This window comes from Anser brachyrhynchus (genome assembly GCF_964034855.1).
Source record: "Anser brachyrhynchus genome assembly, chromosome: 5".
NCBI classification, from domain to species: domain Eukaryota; kingdom Metazoa; phylum Chordata; class Aves; order Anseriformes; family Anatidae; genus Anser; species Anser brachyrhynchus.
Genome location: NC_137699.1, coordinates 963,536 through 982,577, shown reverse-complemented (window position 1 = coordinate 982,577; position 19,042 = coordinate 963,536). Strand labels below are relative to the sequence as shown.

General features: G+C 41.5%; 1 protein-coding gene across 13 annotated transcripts in view; it reads left to right on the top strand.

Annotated features, from left to right (window-relative positions):
- TEAD1 (TEA domain transcription factor 1) overlaps positions 1 to 19,042 on the top strand; it is a 160,609-nt gene that overhangs the window by 54,326 nt on the left and 87,241 nt on the right. For 12 of the 13 annotated variants that reach the window (XM_080593055.1, XM_080593054.1, XM_080593059.1 and 9 more), the window contains exon 3: positions 1,465 to 1,718. In XM_080593055.1, the coding sequence (XP_080449181.1) occupies positions 1,571 to 1,718 (148 nt within the window). In that variant the 5' untranslated portion in view covers positions 1,465 to 1,570. Of the gene's footprint in view, positions 1 to 2; positions 72 to 1,464; positions 1,719 to 19,042 lie in introns of all 13 variants that reach the window. The other variant, XM_080593060.1, reaches the window with a different exon arrangement.

The window sequence follows — 19,042 nt, the reverse complement described above, 5'->3', positions numbered from 1 at the left end:
AGGCTCCCTAGCCTCTGATGGACCGGACTGTCACGTTTGGGATCTAGTGATTGGCTCATTGGTTAGCTCAGGTGAGGAGAGCTGTAAATACTTCTACTTTCAGGGAGTTCTCCAGCTCAAAAAGGTGTTTTTCCAGAGCTGCTGTAGCCTCCAACTTAATTATGTCCCCCTCTTTTCCATCAGCTGTTTGTCAGTGTGCCACTTCTCACCTGTTTAGGATGTACTGAGAGTCTGCTGAAAGGTGTGTTGGTGTTAAGCTGGAGAGGGGCAGGTGGGGACATCCCCTTCTGCAAATAGAAGGGGCCTGCTCTCATCTCCCCTGATAAAATAAGTGTTTTATACATACATATTTTTTTCAGTGTTCAGGCAACTAACTGGATTTTTAAGAGCGTGTGCAGCACATGCATGCATGTTTGAACACTCCTATCCATTTAGATCAGTTAGAGTCACCAAACTTCTTTTTTCAAAATAAAACTGCATTATGCCTAGACATGTTGAGCCAAATCTGTTCCTGGTGTTATTTCACTGACTTCACAAAGAATTACACCAGAGATGAATTTGGTCTGGTATAGCAGCTTTTTTGCCTGGAGCAAATCTTTATAGCAGAGTTGTATTTCTCTCAAAAATATAAAAGGAACACTGACAGATCTGCAGCTCTGGTGGTGTAAGCAGGTGCAGCTATATTAAATTATTTCTTATTAAATAGATTCAGCAACTTGAAGATTGTAATTTTTGTTCTGCTGTGGTTCTGTGACAGGGACCTTTTAAAACAGGCAAAATATATATCTTTTCATGTAATTCCTTTCTCTGGTATTATCACGTTAAAGATTTCCATTTGTACATAGCTCAGATTCTGATTGTATTATATATTTGGGTAAGATCTGAAAAGTAGAGCCTTTTCTAGTTAATCACATTGAGCTATGTTGTCGCTAGTGTAATTCCATGTACTCCACGACATCCAACATCCAGATGAATGTGAACGATAGTTTTTATTTTGGGTTTTAGGTTTAAGTTGTTTTAGGCTCCGGTGGCCACTGTGATGTAAATGGTGGTACTTCCTTTCCAGCCAGTGGACAGGAAACTGATTTACCCCTGCTTGAGGGTCTGGTTTGTTATTTTACAGGTGCCAGTCTTAGCCACATTAAATATGTTATGTGTTGTAGAGTTTTCCCCAGTATTAAGACCTATTTTGTCAATCTGTGAAATATAACCTGATGCTATGTGCCTTCATGTAACTGGATGTAGAAAATGTGTGGTAGAGTTCCTCTTCTGACAACCTTATCGTTCATCCTCTACTAATTTGGGTTAGAACTGTTGTTAATATTTTACTTTTCCTGGATGCTTCCCATGCTCGCATTATTCCCATTACTGCTCATCTGCTGTTAACTTAGAATCAGAAGTAACCAGAAATGTGTGCCTGAAGTTCCATGTCCTTAATGCCTTGTTGACTTGTTTGTTTTGTAGGTTTATTTCCTTTAAGACTCCAAGCTTAAGCTTGGAGACCCCAGCCATCACCATTGAGCCCAGCAGCTGGAGCGGCAGCGAGAGCCCTGCCGAAGATATTGAAAGAATGAGCGATTCTGCAGATAAACCTATTGACAATGATGCAGAAGGTGTCTGGAGCCCTGACATCGAACAGAGCTTTCAGGAGGCTCTAGCTATCTATCCACCATGTGGGAGGAGGAAAATCATCTTATCAGATGAAGGCAAAATGTATGGTAAGTGGTGCACATTTAGCCTTTGGAAATAATTGTCCCAGTGCGAGCTGTAAAGGACAGCTTGTTTTTCTACACAATTCCTGGCTCTGATTTTAGTAATTATGGAGTAAATCTTGAATAAATCTGTGAAGTTGAGAGAGCTCTGCTGGGCTGATGTGTTGCTCAGGATGGTCCCGACCAGTCCTTTCACTGCTGGCACTTGGAAGCAGTATTGATGCATAAATGTGTCCTTAATGAATGCTATAATTTGCCTAAAGGGGAATGTTGAAAAGAAGCTTTTAAATGTGTCACTCCTTGAGCATAAAAAATACGTAAGCATTTTCCTTATTTTTGCAATAAATGGTGCAGAAAGAGAAACGGGAAATACAGTGGCAGGATCGCATGGCAGAACATACAATATTAAATTGGGAAGCTATAAAGTTCTTGTGTTCAAAAATCTTCTCAAAAAAAGATGCAAGTTAGGGGGTGCTTTTGTGCCTTTCTTTTTCTTTCCTTTTATTTTTCCCTTTTCTCAGTGCAGACTGCTATAAATCAGATGATGTGCTGACAGCATTCCATAAATATATGCTCCATCGAGGGATGCTGACATTTGCACACACTGTCCGGGCCTCTGTTGCTTTCGTCCCACTCATCCAAGCTCTCTTGCTCCCAAGGCATGGTCGCTTTTTTCTTTTCCATTTTGCAAACTTTTCTTTGCGGGCCACGGAGCTATCGCTCCAGCTCGTCGATCTGTGGGCGGCCGTGGGCAGGCGGTGGCCGTGCCTTTGGGGGATGCAGGGAAAGGCGGCCCTGCCTCCCTACCTGGTGGGGCCGTCCCCAGGCAGAGGAGGGGGTGGCTGGGCCCGAGTGCAGCCCCGAGCAGATGGTGCTGCAGCTGCCACCAGCTGTGCCCCCGTGCCCCCCCTGCGCGAGGTCATGGAAACGGACACTGCTGCTGCCGGCGGTGGCGGCGTTTCGGGGGGGTCACCGGCAGCGGGACCCGGCCTCCCCTCGCAGCTGCCATGTGACCCTGGCGGCCACACGAAGCGTGGTGTCTGGAAAAAGCGAGTTGTGATGAAGCATCTCAGCTGCCCTTGGCAGAAAGTTGCTGGGCCCCGGTTTCCTGCCCGGGTGTTTGCTTTCTCTCTTTTTCTCTCACTCTCTTTTTCTAGCCCCCCTGACCCATACAGGGGAATATAATTTCTCTTGTCCTCTTCTTCTTGCCATTTTCTGCGTGTTTTTATTGCATCTTGTTGTTGTTATTTTCCTTTGGAAAGGGGAAGATGATTTGCTTAATTAGAAGGTTGTGCTCTTTCTAGGAGGACATGAGCATGTATATACAAACAAGCTTATTGTGTATTTATGCTCAAAAGCTCTACTTAGGCTGGAATAGCCTCATCAACCAAAATAAGGGTGGCTGCATTTTTTTTAAATCAGAATCCACAGCAATCACCCCTGAAATCTGATTTATACTGTTTTAAAGCGTACTTTGTGACATGGTATAAATTAAAGAAATTAACATATTTATCCACTCATTTTGACAATCACTGATTTTATTTAATGGTGCTTTGGTACCGAATGTTACCATTTGTTAAATTATATGTAAGTAGAAAACATTCATATATGTTCATAGATATATGCATATCTAGTTGCTGATTATTACTGCTAGCTAATAATACCATAAGCATATATGCATGTCATATTTATTAATGTTCATCCTAAATCAACCTTTCAACCAGAAAAAGGAGGTGCGTGCATTATGCTGAAAACTTGACTTAAAGCGTTATCCTGATTGGGAAGAAAAAATGTGTTAGGAAGTGCAGGATACTATATTAGTAGAATTTACATCCTGACTTTGCAGTGGATGAACTCATGTTTTCATTCTTTAAGCTGAGTAACTGCTTTGTAGTGTTTGAGGATTTATTGAAACCATGCTAGGTTTCTGAGGACTTTATAATAGAGTCTTATGGCCCTGAGAGCATAATTGTTCTCCAAGGATTTTGAAATCAAAACAGTGTAAGTGTTTTAGATTCTGTGTGGCATAATGAAAATAATTTAATGCCTTTTAGTGGCATACCAAGTTTATTTCACTTACAAGAGAGACATTGCAATATCTCTAAGCTTCCATAGTGTTGGGGGATATTGTAATTCATGAACCATGTAAGACAAAAGGTCGGTAGAGCACCATTTCATTTTCTGACTGAAATTACCTTTAGATATAGGCACTAGAAAAATATGATCTTTGCAGTGGCAAATATAATGATCACTCTGTGTGGATTAAGTTAAGCAATTGTAGTTTTTTGTCTTTGGAGATGAGCAGAGATTTTGCTTGACGAAGCATTCTAAGTCTCTGCCTTTGATTTAATGAGAGCTTCGCAACGTCCATGTAACCAGAAGCCAGAGTTTCTTCACTGTTGTCTGCGGTGGTCTGAAATGGTCCTTGAAAGTGAGCTTTCTGAAGGGGGCTGTGCATGGGCTCACAGGGCACGGAGGGACTGCGGGGCCCCTGCCTGCTGTGTCGCCTGGGCTGTCACAGCATGGCCCGCACTGGCACAGCCATCCCGGCAGCACCGAGGGACTGCCGTGACCTCTCCTGGCAGCCCGGATCGCTTCAGCTGTTCCACTACAGCTGTGATCTTGGACTGGGAAGGGGAGGGGAGGGTGTTTCCCTCTCCCCTTGCCTTCCCAAAAAAGTAACTTACGGCACCAGACAGGGATGAGAACTGAAGACTTTCTTTCAATCCTGCTCCCACAGAGGGGTGTTTTGGGGCCCTGTGGCTGGGGAGGGAGGAGGGGAATGCTGTGGTGCTTTGTGGCCCTGGGGCATCCTTGGTCGTAAGGACAAAGTCGTGACCTGCATGAGGCTGTGAGCATTTAAGTCTGCCACTGACACTGCCACCAGTCCTGGATTATGGCTCCTTGAAGAAGCCCTCAGAAAACAAAATAAAAACTTAATAAAACTCTTGTTTTTGAATTTATAGGAAATGATTGGGTAAGAAGTAAAGACACTTGTTTTGGTTCAGAGGGGGCAAATTCCAAGAACCTTAGTTCGGAAATTCTTGAGAGAAAGGGAGTGCACACTAAGGCCAAGGGACAAGTGATAAGGTTTCTGCAGGAAAGCGCTGACTGTCATTCCTCTTCCCCCTGCTGTGTGTGTGTGCGCTTGTGCACTCAAGATGATCTTACAGTTTTGGCTTTGCTACTAACTACTATGGTATCGACTAGTAAATGGGGAGTGCGGAGGTGGGGGGAAGGTGAGGGAGGAGTAAATATCAAATCTTTGAGCAGAGTGGCAGGGTAAAGGAACACATGCATAACTTCAAGCTCTCCCTCTGTGGAAGTAGTTGAGCAAAGCCCATGGAAGAGAGACTCTGCTAGACCCATTTTCCTTTGTCTTCCAAGGTATTGGTAAGATTTTTTTTCATCTGTACAGCATCAAAAGAAGAATTGATTAATAGCAAATATCAGCCACTAGTTTGAGGTGGGACACCCTATCATTTATTTCCCCTTTAAGAGATTAATTCAAATGAATTTCTGTGCCCCTGCTTCTCCAGTACATAGTAAATACTCTAGCCCATTAGAGGGCATTGGCTGTCCTGCATTTGTACTTTGTTCAAATTGTTGGTCTTTCACTGCTGACAGTTTAGTTACTCGTAGCAATTCCTGTGAACTCACTTATTGGCAGGATATCTGCCTGTGCTTGTCTTTGCTCCTCGGAGAGTGTTTTGGAAAAGATTAGAAGAATGAAAGCTGCTGTGAAATGCAGCCCTACTTTTATTCCTGATGTAACACTGAAGTCACTGGAGTTACCACAGGAATGGATTTGGCCCTGTGTGCATGTTTTCATCTTTTTTGAAATTTAGCTACACTGAGGTGAAGCTTTAGTGCAGCTCCAGGGGCAATACCACAGCAACGTAAATTTCTGCAAGTGTAATAATGCCTACAGATAGGTTACCACCAACATTGCTAACACAGCCTTAAGGTAGCAAAGGTGGCTTTTGCCTTTAAGACTTAAAAATAATTTGATCTTAATTTCTGGAACATGTGATCAGCTCTTCAATTACAAATGAAATTAGTCATCATGATTTACATTGGAGGTATTCATCTGTACATCAAAACTACATAAGAGTGCATTAATGAGTACTTAAGAAGGAAGTTTTTAGTTGCATTACAAAGAGGACTAACTACTATTTAATGTGAGAAGGTGCATAGCAGCCTTTCAAAACTGTTGTATATATTTATTAGGTCATGCATAAAACCTCTTGGCCTGAGTTACCATGATAGTAAAGGAAAAATTATACTTTCATAAAAATTTCTGTTCAGATGATAGGATTTTTGTACAATGAGTAGTAATAGTCTTCATTTCCAAAGCACCTTTCTCTAGGCTTATGTGATTCTGTAGGTAACTGCTATTACTAGGTGTCTTTCTGGGTTTCTGTAAGGAAATTGTGAGCTAACTAGCTTTATGAAGAATACAGTAAATTGCTGCAAATTATTTTTACCATTGTTTTTAATTTTAAAAGTTCCATGCAAGTTACTGCCTCCATAAAGGCATCAGTACCTTATAAAGTTTCCACAGTATTAAATATATTTGAATGTGAATAAGGTATTTGGAGTGATGAAATACCAGATGTGAAGTATCAGGTTGCATGTTTATTCATCTGTTATTGCAATCATTTTACAAAGATATGTTCTTGTTTTTTTTTCTTTTTTTCTTTTTTGTGTCTCACAGCAACATACACAAAATGCACTGGAGGTTGGACTTGTATTATGAAAGTTACTGTTTGGGTTTCTTAGATTGTAAACAAGTCTGTCTAGAAACATTCTTGCAGTCCTGTGATTGCACACTGCATTACATCATGGCACAGTGCATGCATGAAGGTGGTTGCAAGGGTGTGCTGAGTGCTTGGCAGTCAGTTAAAAGTAAAGAAAATGGAGGCTCAAAGACTCTGTTTGAAAAGTTACTACTTAAATTGCCCAAATTATGAACAAATCTGCCTATCAACATTTTTGTAATCCAGTAATGTTCTTGCAACATCATGACGCAGTGCTTGCAAGAAGGCCTCCTGCTTTTGTGAGCTGAGCATTAGGCTGTGCTGTCATTAGAAATGAAGGTTATGGGGCTTACTTGTTGTCCAGCATTTCTGGAATGTGCAGGATCAGGGTTTAATCTTTCCATGTGGGCTTTCAAGAGTAAATTGTCAACAATTTGGGATAAAGTGTTAGTCTTCACAAGATGGAGGTGAGATTTGTTTAATTTGTTTTTGTTTGTTTTTTCTCCCTCCCCTCTGCCATAAGTTGCTGTCTAAGTGGGATTGTAAGAGCTGCGCATGATAAGGGTATCAACTCCTACCTGGGGAGCAGGCAAAAGAGAGCAGTCTGTGGAAAGCACCGTGTCTGAAAGTGTGAGTGATGTTGTTCAAGGTTATCCATAGCACAGCAATCGAGTACTCCCTTTGGCTGTGTTGGGTCAGGAGAATAATGTATTCCAAAGGAAAGCGGAAGTAATACTAACAAGTTTTGCTGAAAAATTTTGCACCAAAAAGAGCAGAATATCCTTTGGAAGTGCTTTTTAACACTTTCCTTTTTTTTTTTTTTTTTCTTCTCCTCTGTAAGAAGTATCTTGTCTTTAGTCATCTTTATAAAGAAGGACTTGCAGAAAGTTGTTCATATTCTGCTCATGGGAAACAACATCAGGTAAACAGTTACCCTTGTTTAGAGGAGTTAGTAGCAGCATTAGTTCTTGCCTGGAACTAAGTGGAATCTACAAGGGCAGGTTCAGATCAGGTATTTAACCACTTAGCAGTCATTTAATGGCTATTCCTACTCAAATGTCTGTACTAAATAGAATAAGACGATGTTTTTCCTTTATGACATTGTTTCTTTAGTAAATCCCTTGTTTAGAAATTATGCATATTAGAATGAGAGCACTGAAGTGATGCAACCTCCCTAGAACATCCAGGATATGTTTAGGAGATTGTCTAGTGTGATTATACTAGTTCATTTTTATTCCAACTCTGATTTCACAAGATGAACTTGTGATACTGTAATTGCGGAGGCACAGTTTTTAAGCCTTAAGAAACAGGCTTCTCTCCCGCTAGGCGTTAGTTAAAACAGTCTTGATCAGGCTGTCGTAGTGTGTTAGTTGGTTTTGCTGTAGTGAGAGCTCAAGAGTTGAAAATTCTGCATGTAGATAGCATAAAAGAAAATGTACTTATTTACTTGATCTGTTCCCTTGCAGAACGGTGATCCCTCTTAAAAGCATGTCAGGGTGAACATCTTTCGGTTCAGGCAACGTAGAGACAACTTGACATAGACAAATAAGACCCACACTCACTTAGGAGTTGTGCTGGTCTGTCAGGTTTGCGCTCTTTTCCGTGAGACCAGTATGAGATTACTGTAGAAGTGTCTCCTCTCTTACCAGCTTCAAATACCAGCTGAATTATCTCACACAATCCTAGCAGGATCCCGCTGATCCATATCCCCAGTGCTTGAGGGTGTGTGGAAGGGGAGTTATATTTTTGTTAGGCACCACTATCCTGGGCATCATTATGGAAACAGGAGAGGAAAATGTATAAATTATTATTTTATGGAGAGACTTGGACAGTGCAGAGTGCAACTTATTTGGCCAGGAAGCAGAGAAAAACTGGTCAAAAACTGACCCCAGCACAACCACCACAGTCAGCACCACAATGGTGGCTCACACCGGCATCCAAGAGCTGCTGGAACTGGAGACTCCTGGCCAGCTGTTCAAGCCAGGCAGATCTGGGGCCAGTGAGAAGAGTGGTGAAAGCCAGGCATCCGAACCATGTTGAGAGGGAAACTTCATCCTAACATTCCCCTTCTCCCCTAGTAGATTTGCACAGTGTGGGTGTGATTACAAATAACAGGACAGGGAACAAGGGACAGTGGCAGCACAAAGAACTACTTACAGCATTTTTGGCTTTCTGGAGATGTGCAGTTTCCCAGAGAAATGGGCTTATATCCTGCCCCACACCTCACAGGAGTGAGCTCGGGCTAACCGTTGGAGAGTAAATGCAGTGGTTTTGACATGAGTCTTACACAATTCCCAGAGGGCCATGCTATTCAAAATTAATATGTATCGTAACTGTGTCTTACAGGGATTTCCTCACAGATGCACGCAGGATTTTTTTGTGATGCCCTTGAGAAGTTGTAGTCATACCATTATATGAATATTTTCCTATTCTACAAACAGTTTAATGTGGGACACTTGGCCTGGAACATCAGAGAGAAACACTTCAGTGTCTGGGCTTCCAGATGATTTCAGTCTGACCATATAGTTTAAAGAATTGGACACTAATGGATTAACAGTTTACAGACTTTCAGTGGAAGTAATGATTTAGCTAAAAGAAAAAGCTTTCTCTGAAGCTTTTTTGGTCTTGTTTTTGTTCTAGGCAGACTAAAATTTTTACATTGGATGATTAAAGGACATGTTTTTGAAAGCAAAAATAATATGAATTAGGGGAAGAAGGAGAGAGATGAACATAAATGTGCTAATACCATGTCATGAATACCCTTTTAATGTAGCATGGCTTGTTGGACCCATTGTACAAGGGACAACAGTGCATCCCAGATGCATGAGGAAATTGAAATCCTGAGGGATCCTTGCGCACCATGTTTGTTGCTGGGGATGTCAGTCAAATACCAGCACAATGTTACCTCAAATAAGCACAGTTAATAGAAACTGCGGTCAGCATGTACATTCTCTAGTGTGAGAAGTCAGTGTACTATTGGAACTGCTTAATTACAGCCTTCCTACAACAGCTATCTCCAACTAGGTCAAGCCTCTTGAGGATTTTCCTGGATATTGGCAGATTTTATGCTTTTATTGAGGTATTCTTTCTAGCTCATTCAAAAATAAATAAACATGAGAGAGAAATCCAGAGATCAGGCTGTCTTGCAGCTATACAATCTGATAGAATTTAGGAACTTGCCACAGAGCAAACAAAATTTGGCCTACCTTTGTAAGGGGGCACTAAGCTTGCTTGAGGTTACCCTGTGTATAAACCATCAAAACAGATCAGAATATCAACCCAATTCCTTGTTTGGTTGTGTTCCTCAGAAGAAATAAGATTGGGCTCAAGTGGGCAAAAATGGAATTAGCTTGGGCATAATGTTGGTTTGTTTCCAGGCAAAGGTTGCGAGCTTGATGTCTGGCAGTTTTGGGGAGAGCAGCACAGAATATATGCCTGTGGGTGTTAGGAAGCATATTCCAGTAATCTGTGTGGAAGTAAGTGATCTAGATTATACTGCATTTGCATTTCAAACTTATTTGCCTGAAGTTGCTTCACTTTTGTTTGCTTCTACCTTAATGTCAACAGGTGTTTGGTTAGCATGAAAAAGGAAAGCATTACTTAAATAGAAATTGTAGCTTAATTTGTGTTTTATGTCATATTAGCAATACCACTGGGTAGGGAGCACAGATGAAAAAAGCAACTTCAGCCACTTGGATTCAGCATCAGAGTTTTACCCCTAAACTAACAGGTAACTGTACTATCTTAGGTATCAGGAGAAGTGAAATGTTAACCTGAATGGTTCCAGTTCCATTTGATTGTGGACAGCAGGCTTACTGTTATTTATGGATATTGTTGACAACTGTAGATAAGTAATAAAATAATTATCTGTAGGAAAAGTAGTCTTTGAATTATATTACCAGATGCCTTCATGTGATCTGGTGACTTTAAATTTTAATTCTTAAAACGGGAGTTGCATTTTCAATTGTTTAGTTCTTCCTTAGCCAGATTGTTGTCAAATCTTCTAGTACAATTACTTATGAAAGAAATGCTTACTGATAGGTACATACATATATGCACACGCATGTGTGAATAAGTGTGTGTGTGTGTATATATAACTTATTCCTCTTTCAGCCAATTAAAATGGATTTAAAAGACCTCAACAAGGGGATCTACACACAACAAACTGGCTACTGCTTGGCTGGCACCCTTCCTTCTGTGCTTTGGTTACTGTATGCATCCCACTGGGTGAGCTGTCTGCAAAGAAATATTGTAATTCACATTCATAGTAGTTATTAAATAGGTATGTATGTTGGCGTATGTTTAGATAGGCGAGGTATGTAAGCTTTTATTGTATATGTTTAGAGAGCATGATGTATTTTTAGCTAGCTAGAGGAGGTCTAACTACCAGAGGCTGTGAAAGTGCTGAGGAGAATTACCTTAAGGGAGAGCATACTGAGGAGCCACGTGCAGAATTTTCCGTCTTGTGTGGCAGTGACAAAAGAGTACGGGAACTATGTAACAGGGTTGCCAGAGGAGTGTCATTAGCAGATGGGACAGCTCAGAAAACCCTTTGGCCTGGCCTGGTTGCCCCAAAGATGGCAGATCTGTCGCAGCCCCTGTTTGGTAGCAGCTGTGCTGAGTTCTTGCTGGCCTCTGCAGGCCTGGAACGCGCAGTGCTGGCATGGGGCTCTGGTGTGCGAGGTTAGGAAACAGGGAAACAGCAGGAAAGATGCATTAGAACTGGAAATACTGAGCAAAGATAAAAGTGAGGTAAAAATGCAATGAAAAGACCACTTCTATTAAAATTATGAGACAGGAAGTTTTACAAGCTGCCTCTACCCCAGTAAAGAAAAGAAGTATAGAGAGATTAAATAACTTGTCCAATGTCATTAAGAGCTTTATAGCAGAGCTGGGAACTAAGCCCTCTCCCCACCAGTGCCATCTATGTTTTAATGCTGAAGGGGCCCCTTTCACAGTTTATCTAGTGATCACTGGGGAGCTTAGGACAACTGTGGCAAAACCGTGTTTCCTGCACCACATCCTGTGCACTAGGAGAGCAGGCTGCATCTTCTTAAAAGTACAATCTCTGCATAATTTGACCACAGGATGCCTTGCACCTCTAATAAGGGAGTTGGCTAAGTGCCATTTTATTATTATTAGACATTTGTTTAATATAGTAGCTCCTTGAAACCAAACACAAAAAGGTCCTTGTGGTGCTATATACCACATACAAATAACAGACATCTATTAAAAGTCTAACATCTATATGGAGAAGAGAGAGAAAGAGAATGGGAGTGTGAGGCAGTATTTAGCTCTATGTTGATGCTCCATGAGATGATGTGAAATGTGTCCCATCCACAGAATAATATAGAAGCTGGTGAAAATAAGATGATTTAATTTGTTCATAACATCATTATTCAAGGAATAGAAAAGTATGTAGTTTATCCAGAGACATAATCTAAGAGGTTTTTACTCTGTGCCAAGCTAGAATTCTGCTATTTAATTACAGATTTAGAAAATATCTTGGGCTCAATTTCCTCCTCAGTTATGCTGTTATAAATCTAATGGAGTTGTTAAAGATTTATGGCAGCGTAACTGAAGGCAGAATTGGGTCCCTTATGTTTAAAACTTAGTTAGCCACATAAGTAATAATTTCTGTTTTCTAGGCAAGAGTTTAAGAATCTTGCAGGCCTCTGTTTCTGTAAAAGAAATATGAAGTACAGCAGCATGGTTGAGTGATTAATGCTGGAAGGGATGTCTAGGGGCAAGCTGAATTGGCTGGTGTGGAAAATCCATGTGCAATTCAGATATAGGATCTGTTTGCAGATGCCCCATAATTTAAAATGTCAAAAAAAAAACCCAAACCTTAGGCCTTCATGTAGCAAATTAATACATTGCTTGCTCAGTGTGCACAAGCTTTACTTAAGTAATAGCCTCATATGAGGTGTGAACTCATCCCATTCCCCTTAGTAGGGACTTAACTTCAAAATTGATTGTGACCCTTTAAATCCTAACAGTATCTAAATCATTTTAAAAAAATCTCTCTTTTGATTTTATATAAATTACATATTTAATGACTTAAAAAGGAAAAATGTTGCCTTATATATCCAGACCTTAAGAAATCTTGTGTTAGCACAGATGTATTTTATCCATTGGCTTTTCAACTTTAATGGAAGGGACTTTCTAATAAGCAACTGGCTCTTTATTGGTTTTCTCAGCTTTCACTTAGGAAAAGAGTTCAATATTTGAAGTCTCTGAAAAATGAGTTAGGGTACGTCTATATACTGTATGGAGGTGCCTGGTCTGCCTAAGCACAGCCTGTGCAGCTATCGCAGTTGTACTGTGAGCAGCAGCTGCTGGGCTGCCCCTTCCCAACCGTCTGTTGGTGTTGAAAAAAACAACCAAATCCATACTTGGAAATCACGAGTGTCAGGCATCAATGCATCAGTCAGGACTGCATTAAACCCCAGTTCCTTGGGGCACCCGCTTGCTGGAGCCACCGCAGGGCAGAGGGTTGCCTCACTGCCTCCTCCACCCAAGTGTCAAGTCATGGGAGGCAGCGAAGGTGATGGGCTCAACCTTGCGTGGGGGCTGAGGGTGCTGGTGGTGTCCGTGTTCCCCTGCATCAAGGCGGGGAGAGCCCTGGCATGCCGGCGAGGCTTGGCAGGTATCAGTGGACCTTGGGTTCACTTGGGGCTGCCGTGCACCTGGGCACTTTACTCAGAGGCACACAGCGATGTGCCTGGAGCGAAGCTGGTCGGGGTTTTATGTCACTTGTGATAATTTTAAGTTTTTTCTACAGAGTACTGTAGGCCTACAATGAATTATAGAAATAATAAAGAGTCATAATACATAGCTATCCAGAAATATAAGCCCTTTAAAATAATGTAGACCAATACCTTCTCAGAATAGCTGATTCTAAGGTAAATACATTATTAAGGTCCGAGGCCTATTTTTGAGAACTTTCCTTAGGAAGGAATTGAAGAATTAATTTTTCTGAGCTTTCTGAGCATTGTAAGTAATAATTTTTAAGATGTAAGAGAGAATAATAGATTAGGTACATTATATTGTCTTAAAAGTGATTTTTCAGTGGCGTTTTTATTAGCTGTGAAAGCAGTAACTCTGAATGATCATAAATCATTTCAATGTTTAATACAATGCTGGCTTGATGCACTGATTCACGATACCTGTGACTCCTAAGTATGGATCTTGTTTGGTTTTTAAATAGTGATAGGTCATTAATTACCTAAAAATTAGTTAAAATATAAGTAAATAAACCACCCTGTTGTCATTTCTTGAGGTATTTTGCAACCTAAGCAAAGGCTCAGGTATTCCAGATATGATAGATGTGCAGATTGCATAAGACGTTATGCATTGCTTGCTCTAAGATACAGAGTCCTGTCTGCCCTTAAACCCTTTGTTCTCTTGGCTGAATGCAGTTAATTAGCAACCGTCTCCATAGCAACTGCCTCATAGTCCAAAAACATTGTCTCGTTTTTGCAGTTTAGCTTATCACACTGTTTACCTGAAGGGCTTTTCACTGCGTTGAGTCTCATTTGAGTTGGCTGCATGCCTGCTCACGGAAGTGAATTGTCAAGACAGAAAAACACCATGGCAGCAAGATGCTGAACAGGGCCCTGTGTGTGAAAGCAAAAACATTTTAAAAGTTCTGTGGAAACAGAAGTTGAAGGTTGAAATGATTTATGTCCAGTTTTAAAGCATGTGACTTGCCAGAAACACTGTGTATTTTGAAATGCAGCTTTACTTCTGGGCCTTCTTTACTGTACTGCAGGCTGCCCCCTGTGCTGTTCCCTTGCTCGTCACATGCTCAAACCTGTGAGCCTCACAGGCACAGACCTTCTTCCTCCAGGCCTGTGAGGAAGCTTGCCTCCCTCCACACCTGGGCCACTTCAGAAAGCTCCAGCCTCTGCACTGAGAGAACGTAGCTGTACACCAGTCAGCTGCGCTGGGCGTTGCACTCCTGTTTGTTTTACTTTGTGTTGACAAGGTTTCAAGGGAAACCTGTGAGTGTTGGTTCCATGCAATAAATTAATTAGGGAGGGAAGTGGAAGAGCTATCATGGTCATATAAATTTAAATACTCAGGACATTTAGGCTTATTTATATGAGCCATGAAAATGGTGTTAAAATATCCGCCAGGTATTCATATGATTGAGATAGTAACAGTAGGCACAAATTTGTATTAATGCAACTGTCAGTATGGGATGGGATACCTAAATCATGTTCAAAGTTCACGCAGAGGGGAGTCCACATATGCACACACCTCTACAGAGGCTTACTTGAAGGTGTGAGTGTGTCACTGAACTGACAGTGAAGTCTCTCTGGTGCTCTGGCCTGACATTGGTGTCTGGCCTGAAACCAGAATGCTCCTGGCATGAGAAGCCTCATGAAAAGTACCACCATTTTCTTGTTTGATGGACATTTTGCTCATTCATGCTTGTTTGTGGTTTTTTGATTGTTTGCTTGTAGCAGGCAGTGTGATGGATGAGAGGCTGATTTAGCCTGGGGTAGTTCTCATTTCCTCCGAGGCAGAACAAGAGCCAGCTTGTCAGCCAGCCATGCCGGTAAGCACTGGGCTACCTTCCGTTTTGCAGACAGTTTCAGCTGGCAAACCTTGCTCTCCCTTGTAGCCCAAAATGGCATGTGGGGCTGCTGCATCTTCATGGAAAGGCTTCATTTTTGGTATCATATATTAGAAACAGACTTTCCATACATTTACGAAGGTGTTTGGGGTTCTTTTGGGATAAAAAAGCAGGATGTGTGCAAACCCTGCCAGTGTTGCTGGTGTTCTCCATTATTCCTATAGAGCATCTGCTTGATAGAGGGTTATTCTCTGTTCATGTTAATGTCTCGCTCACACTATTCCACATTCACTATCATTATTAGTAGTATTTGAATTATAGCAGTGCTGGAAGTCTGCAGGCAGGATAAAGGCTCCATTGTAGTAGGTCTTGTGCACACAAGACGAGACAATCTCTGCTCTGGCTGTTTACAGTCTGTTTTCAGACCAGTTGCATAAGTGGGTTTATCATATGAATAGCAGAGAGGGAGAGAAAATTGTAAAAATGATAGGAAATCCATGGTTAAATGGAATAACTGTTCTTCTAGGTATCTTTCAGATATTCAACGTTTGTTACATTTCTTTCTAAAGTAAATAAAATGCTTTTCTTTTTCCCAGTGGGCAGTCACTGCTGGTCATCCTGGTGTGCTCAGGCAGCCAGTGGTACCCTGCAGGCATTGCCATGGGGTGCTGTGGAAGAGCTGGGGGCTTGGGGCCAGAGGAGGCAGCAGGGTGAGCAACTTGTGGAGGCTTGGAGCAAAGGGTGGGAAAGATTGGCAGCGTGAGGGTTGCTGAAGAGGGGAACAATTCAACATGATCAATAGCTGCACTGTTTATCAGGAGCAAGCTGTCTGCACCCTTCAGTCCCTCACAGGGCATTACACAAGTTTGTTTCCTGTGCTCTTTGGCTTAGTGACTGCCACAGCTAAAAAAACACAGATACTTGAAGGCAATCCCCAAGTAACTCCAAATGCTTGACTGTTTGGTCACGTTCACAGGTCTTATACAAACTTGCTTTGAATGGAAACCACAGAGAGCGTCCAAAATGTTAGGGTATTTTCCAACTTTTAAAAAGGCGTTTAGTGTTGTCAGCACCTTTGAATCTATGGCTCGGCTCTCCTGAAGCCGGACCTGCTAGGGGTCCAGAAATGGAAAACTGTAATGGCCTGAAAACGCCTGCCAGAACTCAATATTATTTAATTAGCTTAAAGTAGAGCTTGGCAGATGGCAAAACAGTGGAAATGACCTCCCTTTTTGAAAATACGGGACACATCCTCAGCTTGTATTAACTGGCAGAGTTCCACTGAAATTGATGTTCAGCTTCTGTCAATTAGCAGGGAAAAGGAAAACTTTTTGAAAACAGGAAATGAGTTATAAGGCCACATAAGCTAAAAACGAGGTTCAGGTACAGAAAATAACATTTTTAAGAGTGATCCATTTCCAAAGTGACTGTATCCTTTACAGTCTTGTTTTTGTTGACATGCAATTCAGAGAAAGAATTCAGCTTGCTTTCCCAGAGCTGCATTAAGTCTGAAGAGCTTACTGCAGTGAAACATACTGTAAGGTGTTTTTTGCAAGTCAGTTATGAATGTAAGACATCAATAACACATTCTAGTAAAGCCAGTCTCTAAAGTTGTGAAAATTCACCTGCTATGTGATAACCTTAACCAACCTCAACTACTTTTTTTTTTTTTAAAGAAATAGAGAGATCTTTGATTGAAAGTTGTGAGCTCAGCTAAATCTTTTCCAGGGAAAATTCTTGCTCAGATGAAAGCTCCCATATGTTTAAAAGCTGTTGTCTTCTTACATTTTAATATTTCCCATTAATTGCTTGTTTTTAATTGGAAACATGAAAACAACGCCTGAACAACAAAGCTGACTGGTCACTTATCCCATTACATGGTATCAGCCAGACAGATTCATTAAATCCATAAAAATATTGGATCAGAATTGGAAGTGAATTGAACTTGATAAAAGCAAAGCAGTGTTTACAATCTATTTTCAGGCTGGCTTTTCTGTACCTGCTCATTTTTCTTTGAATTAAACCATCCATGTAATTTAAGAAGATACTGCAGGTTAACCCCATGCTATAGCATGTTGTAAGGCTTCAAAGTTCAGTGGCTACAAGCTGCGTATCAACTGCAGAAACAAAAGCAGTAAGCAGTAAAACTAATGTTAAATAGAGCAATAAAAAGGATTTGAGATATTGTTACAGTTTGCCAAACTTGGGCCATGCAAACATTTCACATTTCTAGAGCAGGCTCTGAGCTATGCAGGGACAGCCTATCTGTGCTCCCACCTGCCAGGGGCTGTGCAGATTTAGCCAGTAGGAGAAGGAAAGCGAGAGAGAAATTGTCCGGTGATGTGAGGTGGCCAGCAGTTGCTGCATGAGACCAGACCATACTCCGGTCTGCTAGCACCGGGCAGGTGGTTGCCTTTTTAATTTTTATTTGTGATTTATTTTATGATTTTGCATACTCACGTGATATTTCATAAACCCATTACGTTAGATAGATCACGTGATTTATGATCTAATATGGTTTATTTTATCTATGAAGCCACTACCTGCAAGCATCATTGCCGCAGGAAGCCTCAGTCTCGCCATGTTCTCGCTGGGCACCACTGTCCTAGCAGCCGGGGCAATGACTCCTCCCCAGCTCCTGGTGCCAGCACCATGAGTCATGCCCTAGCCATTCCTGGAGTCATTGACCCCTGCTGCCACGCGTACCACCTTTGCTCTTGGAAGGTTGTTTTTTTTTTAGCAGCAGACGTGCACAATACAGTGGTGTGGCCAGTCTGCTTGCCACGAGCCACTGACATGTCTCCTAACCCCCAGCAAAGGGCTGGAGCGGGTGGCCATGGGCTTTCCATGAAATGCAGGACACCCCTCTCCTCACCCGCTTGCAACACAAGTCATTGGGAGCAGAGTCCAGCGCTGTGCCTCCAGCAGGCAAAGTTGACCCAAGTTTCTTCTGTCTTTCACATCAAGGAAGATTCATATATCCCCTACTAATGAATCACCAACCTTAGTAAATGCCTCCAGAGTGCTCTTCAGAAGCTGGAGGGCTCTGCTATTTTGGAAACCATCCATTAAAAATAATGTATTTTTCTTATGTATGCTGCAAATTAAGGAAGGAATGGAGTCAACATGTGTGCAAGCCTGGAGACAGGCACGTGACATTTTGGTGTTAACAGTAGTATGACAGGTTGGCCTATTGTATGCCTGTTATTGAAACACCCAAATTACCTGAAAATTCATGGTTAAATGAGTAGATTTGCAATATAGTATGTAATTCCAGGTCTCGTTATTTTTACAGCACTAGACTATAACATGCAGTGTGAAATACTCCACAATTGCCAAATTGCTTGTGAGAATTGGAAGTTGTACTGGACAATCGAATGAATTGATGGGCTGGCTACCACAGGCAAAACTTGATTTCTAAGCTTGTGTAGGTTAAACTGTGAAAGATAACCTAAGGTCATAGATATAAAGCCTAATAAGAGCTTTCTTTGAAGAAAATTGTCTTGCAGGTTGTTAAGAAGAACAATGCTAAAATACAGAACAAAATAGACAAAAATGTTATAGCAGGTTACACATAAAAGGCCAGATTCACCAGTGCAGCTCCACTGGAGTTTCTTCAGCACAGATGAGGTGAGATTCTGGCCTGAAAACCAGCTCCTCTGGGAAATTACATCATGAAAAATCTGGCTCTTAGCCTTTGCAGTTGGGAGAGCGCTGACAAGGATATATTTTTTGCATATATTCTTTCTGTCCCATTTTGGGACATTGCAAGGCAGGATTTCACGTTGTACTGAAGCTTGGCAGGGTAGTTCCTTAATTTCACTTATTGAATCTAAGTAGAAGCCCACTTGCAGGCTGTGTGGTCGCGGAAGGTTGAACTGAGGCCACAGTTTATTTTTTCTGGCATTCCCTCCAAATAAGGGTTGTGTGTATGAGGGTGCTGCACGCATGAGAAAAACAGCCTGCTCTACACAATTTACCCCATG